Below are 10,734 nucleotides of genomic sequence, written 5' to 3'. Positions count from 1 at the left end.
TCTGAATCTCAAAGATCACGGCCGTAAATCCCAGCAGGGGCCTTGGGGTTGCCGGAGACTCAGCGCCGAGGTCCCAGGGGTCTCTCACCCCCCTCTTGGATTGTGTGGATGGGTGCGTCCAGACGGCCGGGCGAGCGGAAGCTGCGCAGGCGCAGGGAGCCCGGCAACATGGCGTCCAGGTCTAAGCGGCGCGCCGTGGGCGCTGGGGCTCCGCGGCCGCTAGACACCCCGGTCCCGCGCCACGAGGAAGAAGAGGACGATGAAGTCGAAGACCAGGACGGAGAGGATGAAGACAGTGACGACGAAGACGATGAAGAGGATGAGGTCGTCGACGAGGTGAGCGGCGCGCGCGACCTGGGTTCGGTGTACATCTGGAAGAACACACCATGGCAACCAGAGCCACGCGAAGTTTCGAGATGCTTGCAGGGGCGACGTCTCGGTACCCGAGGGTCTGTAAAAAGGGTGCAGGCGACGAAAGGCTGTGACTCAAGTTCCATTTCGGTCCCTTCCACGGTGCGGCCGCAGAAATTACTTTTGAAAGTTAGAACCTGGCCAGGTCGCTCCACCCCGCCCCCCTCCGACGCGAGAATCCTTTTATCAAGGACTTTACTTCCTTTTTACTTCTCAGGTGGAAACCCCAAATCCATAACCGGCCCCCAAGGGCCAGCGGGTGACCCCTCTGCCCACCGCACTCCGCAGCGGCCCCCGGCCGGCCCTGGAAGTCCTGCAGGGTTCCACCTGGAGCCTTTCCTTCCACAGCCCCCCTTCCTGCAGGCCGTCCAGCTTTGCCCAGGCCCCGCCCCCGCGGCGGCCTCTGCCCCTCCGGGCGGCCGACCCAGCCCCTCTCACCGCGTCCTGGCGGTGGGGTCTCAGAGCTGGCTTCCTGCCGACCACCAGCGCCTGGCGTGACAGGCGGCCAGTGTTTGTTGAGTGAATACTTAGGACTCCGTAACCCTTGCACCGATCACTCAGCGTCTAGCAGGCTCCTCAGACTCCGCAGCTCCCAAGGCAGACTTGGTAACTCGTGGCCGTGTTCTTTGTCTCTTCTGTAGATGCCCCTCCCTCCAGTTCAACAGTAGTTGCTCAAACCCAAAACTTGGAAGTTAAATTTAATTTTTTTTTTTAGATTTTATTTATTCATTTTTAGAGAGAAGAGAGAGAAGGGAGGAGGAGCAGGAAGCATCAACTCCCATAAGTGCCTTGACCAGGCAAGCCTGGGGTTTCAAACCCACGACCTTAGTGTTCCAGGTCGATGCTTTATGCACTGCGCCACCCCAGTGCTCAGGCCTAATCCCCCCCCCCCCCAATCTCACATGTTGTCAGTACATCCTGTTCTACATACAGTATGTGGGCATTTCGCGCAGACACGGCCATCGTCACGCAGACACACCCATCACCACACAGACATACCCGTCACAGCACATACACAGAGGTCACTGGGTCACTGTGCGGACACAGCCATTGTCGCGCAGACACAGCCATCGTCACGCAGACACACCCATCACCACACAGACATACCCGTCACAGTGCATACACAACTGTCACCATGCAGACACAGCCATTCTCGCGCAGACACGGCCATCGTCACGCAGACACACCCATCACCACACAGACATACCCGTCACAGTGCATACACAACTGTCACCATGCAGACACAGCCATCCTCGCGCAGACACGGCCATTGTCACACAGACATACCCATCACCACACAGACACACCCGTCACAGTGCATACACAACTGTCACCATGCAGACACAGCCATCCTCGCGCAGACACGGCCATTGTCACACAGACATACCCATCACCACACAGACACACCCGTCACAGCGCATACACAGCGGTCACCCTGTGGACATAGCCATTGTCGCGCAGACACACCCATCGTCCACACCTCCATCATCCCTTTCCGGTACTCCCTGAAGTTCCTTTTAACTGGTGTCTCATTTCCCATTCTCACTCACCTACAGTCTGTACTGCACCCGCAGCTAGAGAGACCTTTAAAAAATGTACTAGGTCTGTTCTCACTCCGTGCTCAGAATGCCCGGACGACCTCCCATTTGGTTTTTAAGAACCTGGAGTCCTCGTGGTTGAGGGACAGAAAGACAGCTGGTGTGGCTGGGTCAGAGTGATGGGGATAGAGTGGGAGGTAAACAGCAGTCAGGACGTTGGGGGTGGGGGAGGACGGAGCAGCGTGCAGAGAAGCCTGGATGCAGGGCCAGGACTGGTGTGGGGGTTCCGCACCTCTTCCGGGGAACTGCTTTCCCTTTCAGGGAAGCACTTTACTTTGGCCCCTTTCCTTGAATTCCATCTCACTGTTTTACACTTAGAAGAACTTTAACTGTCTCTCTTGCAAGCTTTGAAGTGGAGAAATTGGTGTTTCTTGCATTAACATGGACAATTACTGGTTATTGTGTTTAACAGAAATCCTTAGAGCAGGGGTCCCCAAACTACAGCCCGCATGCGGCCCCCTGAGGCCATTTATCCGGCCCCCGCCGCACTTCCTGAAGGGGCACCTCTTTCATTGGTGGTGGGTGAGTCCTGGAGTACTGTATGTGGCGGTGACACAAAGGGCGGTGTCACTCAGGTACAGTACTACTTCCGGTGACGTGGGACACACGCGTCAGGGCTCCAGAAGCGCGTCATATGACACATCCGGTCTGCAGCTGCGGCGCCCCACATCACTGGAAGCAGTGTGAAATAACAGCAGAAGTAGGAAGAAAGAGAAAGCACTATAACCATTACTACACAGTACAATGGCCCCCATACTCCCCCAAATGTACAACAACATAAAGGCCCCTATAACCTCCCTTTGCCCAAAAGTCTCCCCCCACATTACTACACACCATGTTTCCCCTGTTATAAGACTCTGTGTCACATTAATTTTACCCCCAAAAGACAGGTGCTGTCTTATTTTTAGTTCCCATTGAAATACTGGTCAGTTTGTTGATTTAAATTTAGTTCTTTATTTTAAATACTGTATTTGTTCCCGTTTTGTTTTTTTACTTTAAAATAAGATATGTGCAGTGTGCATAAGAATTTGTTCATAGTTATTTTTAAAGTCCGGCCCTCCAACGGTCTGAGGGACAGTGAACTGGCCCCCTGTGTAAAAAGTTTGGGGACCTCTGCCTTAGAGGGTAGTTTCAGCAGAAAGGGGAGCTTGTGTGACACAAGGGCATCTGTTTGGTGACCCGTTCTGTATGTTACTTACAGGAAGTGACTGTTGAATTTGAAGCTTATTCCATCTCAGACAACGACCATGATGGAATTAAGAAATTACTGCAGCAGGTATTTATTTTTACTCTTTAGACGTAAATTTGCCCTCTGAGAAAATCCAGGCCATTCAACACAAGCTCTGTCAGACTCCATCCTTTGTGTTTCAGAGTCCCCTTTCCTGTCCCCTCCGCCTTGCCTGGAAGGAGGAACTTTTCCAGAGCCAGCTCCCTTATTTGGGCCTCGGTCCCCAGCCCCCTTCCTCCCAGCACCGTGCACCATCTTTGAGTGTCCTCTGCCTTACACTGCTTTCTCTTTCTCTGCTAAGTACTCGAGCTGCTGAAATCACACCCTGGCTGTGTGGGTGGAGGGCTTTTTCCCATGCCCTAGTGCAGGTGGCTCTGGTTCCTGCCCCGAGAGCCTCCAGTGTCCTGGTCACTAGGTTCTTCCGCCTTATGTCCCTCCTCTTCCTCCTCCTCCATCTTCCCTGTCGCCCCCTCCCCTCCTGTGTCACCACTGACCGCCTCTTAAGTTTTGGGCCTTCAGCTTTGATTCTCCTGGGCTTTCCCTTTCCTCTTGGGATTACGTTTCTGGGTCACCTTCCTGGTCACATCATTAGAATGTCATTGTTTTTATTTGAATAAGGAACACCAGCCCACAGTGGAGCTGTGTGTCTTACTGAGCTGGGAACGGGAACACGACAACAGGGACAGCTGTGCATGCACAGCACGTCCACGTGCCACACACAGGTCTACACTTTTCACACTCGCAGGGGCTGCAGGACTTCACTCCAAATGAAACTTCACTCCATTGTTTTTATTTGAGAAGTTTTATTAGATGTCATGCTTTGACCTGAACTTAGAGTGATGTTTCCTCCCTCTCTTAGCTTTTCTTGAAGGCTCCTGTGAACACCGCAGAACTGACAGACCTCTTAATTCAGCAGAACCACATCGGGAGTGTGATTAAGGTAAGCAGGGCAGTGGTGCGTTCTGACTAAATGGATTCTGCACCCTGGAATGTTTCTCCTGACTGATAGCAAGCAGATTGGAAGCCTAGGTTGTGAAGAAGTCTTAATGGAGAAAGGGGGACTATTAGAAAGGAGACGGGAGCAGTGACCTGGGGTTGTTGAACGTAGTAATCTGGGTAGTGGCAGGGCACAGGGAGAGAACGGGCTGATGCAGCTGTTTGGGAGGTGGAATGTGGTGGAGCTTAGGGAGTGATGGGTCTGGGGGGCGTGGTGGGGGGAGTCAGGGATGGCGCCAGGTGCCTGGCTCAAGCAACCAAGGCAGCGTCGCGGAGGCAGGCAGGTTAGGAGGGGACTGTAAGTTGGGATTTGCACTGTTGGAGTGTAACTTGCCTGAGGTAATGCAGGTGAGCCGCTGAGCACGGCTGGAGACTTGGGTGTGTTCAGGAGATCAGTGGTCATTGCAGTTGCAGAAGTGATGCAGAGTGCTCAGGGAGGACAGGGACAGAGGTGATACCAGCAGCCGGGACGGGCGGTGTGGAGGAGGAGGGAGCTAGACTCGGGGCCTGCCTCTGCCGCCCTCCGCGTGGCTCGGATGTCCTCTGCTGCCACCCAGCACACCGCCCGCCCTCCGTGTCTCACAGGAGCAGCATGTGTCTGTTTGGCTATGGGTCTGCAGGCTGGACAGGGCTCAGTGAGGACAGCTCTGTTTGCTTCATGTCACATGAGCGCAGGAGGGTCAGTGAGGGGCTGCAGGACTTCAGCGGCTCACTCACATGACCAGCTCACGTGCTGGTTGTCCGGCGGGAGGACTGTGGCCGGGGCCTCGGCTCTTGGTGCAGGCCTCTCTGCACTGGGCGGTCCCAGGAGCGGGCGGCCCGGCAGGACTGGGTGGGGATGCAGAGCGTATCTGAGCAGCGTCAGGTCCCCCACTTGCCCGATCAGCGGACACACGGTCCACACTGGAGCCAGGGGTGGGCGCGCAGACCCTACCTCTCGGAGGAGGGTCTAGGTCACTTTGTCACAAGAGGTGGGATAGGAGTTGTCATTGCATCCATCAGTGGAAAGGACACTTGGCCACAAGACCTTCCTCTGTTTCCATTCTTACCTCTGAACACAAAGGTGATAGTGTGACTGCTCTGTAGGGCGGAGGTAAGCATGTGAGCTGCGAGTGTGAAGAGTGTAGACCTGTGTGTGGCACGTGGACGTGCTGTGCATGCACAGCTGTCCCTGTTGTCGTGTACCCGTTCCCAGCTCAATAAGACACACAGCTCCATTCTGACTGCCCCACCTTCAGCTGTCGCTTGGTTTTCAAAGCCAGCATTCTTTTTTTTTTATTTGAGAGTGGGAGGGAGAGAGAGTGAGAAGCATCAACTCGTAGTTGCTTCACTTTACTTGTGCATTGATTGCTTCCTGTATGACCTTGACCAGAGATCAGACCTGAGTTCAAGCTGAGCTAGTGATCCCATGCCCGTCAGGGTGACCCTTGGCACTTTGAACTGACAACCACAGCGTTCCGGGTTAACGCTCTATGCACTGTGCTACCCTTAGTCAGACTCAAAGCCACAGTTCTTGAAAAATGCTTAGTATTCGCAATCTCCATCTCCTTTCCTCCTAACACCCTAATTTGGCTCTACTTCCCCATGCTACCAAAGCTCTGAAAGCCGGAGAGTCACCAAGCCCTTGTTACTAAACACAGCGGGCACCTTGCAGACCTTGGACGGCACGAGGAAGCTTGTGGCCGTCCACGTGGGGGGAGAGAGGAGTAGCATTGCAGCGGCATTCTCCTGTTAGAACGGGGTTGGGGGGGACAGCACCGCGCTCCTCAGGCAGCGGACACCCTGCTGGCCAGTCCTGAGCCCTGGTGGGAGCAGTTGTTTTATCCTGGGGAGAGCTTGCTCTCGGAGGGTGTCCAGCCTTCAGTCTGGTAATTAGACAGCTAACTCTACAGTGGTGGTGTCCCTGGCTTCCACAGAGACACTGGAGGTGCCCCAGGGACTCCTTGTTCCCAGGAGAGGCTGCCCGGAGCTCTGCTGGCACCTCTGGGAGTGGATTTGGACTCTTGCAGAAGTGTCCCTGGGGCTGTGCAGGGAAAAGGCAGGAGAAGTGCATGTGCATGGTGGGTCGAGAGGCCCCACGTGGGGCATTGCTCAGGCGCTCAGGGGATAAGAAGAGGCTCAGGATAGGTAAGTGGTCCGGGCGGAGGCGGGGCTGGTCGAGCAGGAGAGGGTGAAACATGATGGGATTGTGCCCCTACCTGGTGGAGATGCAGACCCAAGTGGTGCTGCCCTGGTGGTTGGTAGCCCGTCAGGGAGAGGAATGGTGAGCGAGTCCGGGGACGCTGATGGCCCATGAGCCAGCTGACCGTCTGAGGACTTTTCAGGGCTGGCACCAAGGGTCCCTTCTGTCTGCTGGTGCCACACAGGTTTGGCCACAGGAGCTAGGGGCTCTCGGTGCAGGGAGACTGTCTGATGTCCATCTCAGAGGACGAACGCTGGGGACAGACTAGGACTTTTTCTGTGCTCCGTGCTCTCTCCTGAGCAAACAGGTCCTCTGACTGAAACTCTCTCCCCGGGGGTCACCTTCTCATTTTCTCCTTCTGTGTCCTGTGTTTTGTTGAGCTGAGACTTCTGTCAGCTGGCCGGCAGTTTAGTTCCCCAGGCCTCGGAGGCCTTTGCTGAGCCACCTACTCCTCTGTGTTCCTGCAGGGGAACTGGTGGTTCCTTCTGCCGAGACCAGAAGTGTTCTGCGTTAAAGCCTGGTAGCTCCGTGCCTGAGGCTCCTCAGTGTCAGCATCATTAGTGTCGGGAGCCATGTCCTCCCTCAGCCTCTCAGCCTCTCGGCCTCTGGTCTGACCTGGTCTGGTCTGTGGTTCATCCTGTTCTCTGCCCTGACACATCAGGCTGCTGGGGCCACCTGGACGCCCTGACACTGTTTACCTTATGTACCCAGGCCCGCAATGCGGGCAGGTGTGGTGGAGTTTGGAAGTCCTGTCCCGCAGAGCCAGTCTGGGGGCAGCTGTGGCTCCTTGCTGGTTCTGGTGGGAGAGCTGCAGCCTCGTGTCATTCCTTCCTTCAGCACATGCTCCCCGAGGCCATGTCTGTGCCAGGCTCCGTGCTGGACACTGGAGGTGCATGGGAGGGTGTCCCCCTGGACAAGTGAACAAGCCACATGTGAAGGGAAGTGTGGAGGCACAGTGAGGCCGGGGGAGAGCTGTTGTCATAGAGCCAGGAGCTTCAAGTTGGACCGAAAGCTTTTTTTTTCAAAGTGAGATAGTGAGGCAGACTCCCACATGTGCCTGACTGGGATCCACTTGGTAACGCCATCATGGGTAGATGCTTGCGTACTGAGCTATTCTTAGAGCTGGAGGATGATGCACTTTAATGGGGCTTTCCTCAGTGCCTGGGGCCACGCTTGAACCAGTTGAGCCACTGGCTGCAGGAGGGAGGGGATAAGGGAGAAAACGGGGAGGGGGATGGGGCAGAAAAGCAGATGGTGGCTTCTCCTGTGTGACCTGACCAGGAATCAAACTCGGAATGTCTGTACACTGAGCCACCGGCCAGGGCCAAGGGTTTCATTCTTAGCTGTTTTCTTGGTTTGTCATTTTCTTTCTCTCCCTCTTTCTTCTCTGCCCATGAACAAGTGGCACTCAGCATTGTTCACCTGTCCCGGGAGTCAGGACTGGCCCGCACTCAGGAAGCAAGGATTTAGGTGGGACAGTTGTGGACCGCAGAGAAACGAGCAAGGGCTGCTCCAGCCAAATTGTTCCTAAACAGACTAAAAAGGTTAATTCATGAGGTGTTAGCTGTGCTGGATTTTTAGTATTTTGAGAATCTAGTAAAATGTCCTCAGAATCTAGTGTAAATAAGTTCTGGGCGGGAACAGCTCGTGCAGAATCTTGAAGGCAGTCCGGAGCCAGGGAGGTGCAGGGACACGCGCAGGGCCACAGCTGCTGTCCGGGCGCTCTCTGAGGGACAGTGAAACAGTTTGCATTGGAGGAGTGCAAGATTAGTGAGATGTGATTTCAAGGCTTGGGATCATATTTCTTCCCAATCAAATATAAATTCTTTTTATTTTTAAAATAGCAGACGTATGTGTCAGAAGACAGTGACGACGATGATGAAGACGAGATTTTTGGCTTCATAAGTCTTCTCAGTTTAGCTGAGAGAAAGGTCGGTACCTGGGGGGCCAGCATGGTTGCTCCTTAGGCCATGCCTTCTACTTACTGCAGGATGAGTGTCTGTATCAGGGTGATTCCAGGCATAGGAGCACATGGGCTTGTGAAACCCTCTTGTCCTTTCTCGAGTGCGGTGTTGCTGTTTGGCTTTGAGTCATGTAGGCCCAGTTAGGGTCGCGTCCTCCCCTGGGGTAGAGACGTATCGTGTGGCCTGGGGACTGGTGCCTGGCGCTGATGTGGACTCAGCGGCTGTCCTCCGGGAGGGAGGGGACGTAGAGTTGCTTCCTGGAGTGGAGGGCGCTGCTGACATTTGCTTGTGTCCTCACCTCTCACTGTTTACTCCTCACCGATGAGCTCCAGTGGAAAGTCAGCCGGCTGCGCTCCCTCCTCAGGTGCTCTGTGATTTTTAAATGGATGCCCAGTCGCTCCCGTCCGTCTCAGTGAGGTAGGCTAGGTTGCTCTTCCAGTGTGCCCGCCACTGTACCCTCTCCTTGCCACCCGTCCCTGATGGTGAGTGCACCAGGCAGAGCTACTTTGAGAAACAGTCAAGCAGTCACCGCGGAAGGTGTAAGATTGGAAAGGCTGTGGCAGGAAACTGCCCCCACCTGTAAGATAAGAAGTAGCAGTTCTTACTCAAAGATTGTCCTGTCAGTGACGGCCCAGCCTGGAATACACAGCAGGCCCTCTCTTTGCTTTGTAGGGGACGCAGTGTGCCAAGCAAATTAAAGAGCTGGTTCTAAGCTGCTGTGAGAAGAACTGTGAAAAGAGCGTGGTTGAACAGCTGCACAAGCTTTTGAATGACACCGCCAGGCCCGTGGGCTTCCTGCTGAGCGAGAGATTCATCAACGTCCCCCCCCAGATCGCCCTGCCCATGCACCGGCAGCTGCAGTAAGCCCCCTAGATCGCCCTGCCCATGCACCAGCAGCTGCAATAAGCCTCCCAGAGGGCTGTGAGCACAGTTCTTTCCCAGGGGGCTCCGAGCTGTGCTCACAGTGGTGGTGCAGGCGGGGCTGGCCCGGCTGGTGGGCAGCAGTGCGGTGTGGTGTGGTGGGCCCAGGTGGACCTCCTGTGCGAGGCACGCCTCTGTCGTCGGCCTTCCTAAGAGTTTTCGTTAATAAGGCTGTTCTGACCATAGTCTTGATGATCTTAAAGATTTAAATGATATAAAAAGAGGTGAGATTCATGGACTTTTTATCCTTGACTGGGTTTTCACCCTCTTCACAGGCATATTTCTGATACTGAATAATCACAAGAACAACTGAGTAGAATTTCAAAATGCCATTGGGGTGTTTCGTGACTAACGAAACCATTGTCTGGATGCCACATTTCTGGCTTCTTGAGGTCTGTGGTTTTCTTTTTAAATGCAGTTTTAAGCTCACAGATACATTTTGGGTTTTTTTTGAATTTATTTTTATTATTTTTTAACAGGTTTTATTTTATTTTTTTACAGAGACAGAGAGAGAGAGGGATAGACAGGGACAGATAGATGAGAAACATCAATCATCAGTTTTTTGTTGCGACACCTTAGTTCATTGATTGTTTTCTCATATGTGCCTTGACCGCAGGCCTTCAGCAGACCGAGTGACCCCTTGCTCAAGCCAGTGACCCTGGGTCCAAGCTGGTGAGCTTTTCTCAAACCAGATGAGCCTGTGCTCAAGCTGGCGACCTCGGGGTCTCAAACTTGGGTCCTCTGCATCCCAGTCTGACGCTCTATCCACTGCGCCACCGCCTGGTCAGGCGCTCACAGATACATTTTAAATGTGAGGAGAGCCAGGAATTGGCTTTGGCCTTGCTTTGAGATGGGAGGGGCGGGAGCGCAGGCAGGTCCCCTGGGCCTCATGGACACCACAGCCCTGTGCGTGGCCTCCCTGGTGGGAGCCTGCCTGTTGCCTCCCGTGTCCCTGCAGTCATTATTCTGGTCCCCCCCAGCTGCTGCTCATGCTGTGGTCGGTCCACAGGGCTTCTGGTTTTGCTGTCTTCTTTCCGACCCTCTGGACTTACGTTCATTTGGTGTCACAGGAGGGTGACCTGCTTTCTCCTGATCTGCTGTTGAAGCTGAAGCGGGCTGTTCTGAGTTTCCTGCAGCTCTTGTTTAGCCAGATGTACAGGATTAGGTATAGTTTTCAGAAAGGGAAGAATTGGGGCTCCATTGCTGTCCCACTGACTGTTGTAGAATTTAGGGTGCCTGTGCCTCGCCTGCCATTGCTGTCATCTGTGAGAAATTAGTCCTGGACTTGCGATTAGACACTGGAGCAGCCACATGCTCTAATGGCGTTGGTAGTGCCATGCGCCTTGGTTTCAGTTAAATGTTTTTTAAAAATCTAAATTCTTAAATATTTTTAACATGTGCAGAGCAGTGATGTTGAGTGAACCTGAGACTCAT

General features: G+C 54.0%; 1 protein-coding gene across 6 annotated transcripts in view; it reads left to right on the top strand.

The window, feature by feature from the left end:
• The first annotated feature begins 154 nt into the window (after positions 1–154).
• The window catches only part of BCCIP (BRCA2 and CDKN1A interacting protein), a 34,235-nt gene continuing 23,655 nt past the window's right edge, over positions 155–10,734 (top strand). For all 6 annotated transcript variants that reach the window (XM_066355519.1, XM_066355521.1, XM_066355520.1 and 3 more), the window contains exons 1-5: positions 155–336; positions 3,211–3,285; positions 4,097–4,177; positions 8,260–8,346; positions 9,052–9,239. In XM_066355519.1, coding sequence (XP_066211616.1) covers positions 169–336; positions 3,211–3,285; positions 4,097–4,177; positions 8,260–8,346; positions 9,052–9,239 — 599 coding nt within the window. In that variant the 5' untranslated portion in view covers positions 155–168. The remainder of the gene's footprint in view (positions 337–3,210; positions 3,286–4,096; positions 4,178–8,259; positions 8,347–9,051; positions 9,240–10,734) is intronic.

This window comes from Saccopteryx leptura, chromosome 13 (assembly GCF_036850995.1).
Source record: "Saccopteryx leptura isolate mSacLep1 chromosome 13, mSacLep1_pri_phased_curated, whole genome shotgun sequence".
NCBI lineage: Eukaryota > Metazoa > Chordata > Mammalia > Chiroptera > Emballonuridae > Saccopteryx > Saccopteryx leptura.
The sequence above is the reverse complement of the archived record's forward strand: the minus strand, read 5'-3'. Positions and strand labels throughout refer to the sequence as shown.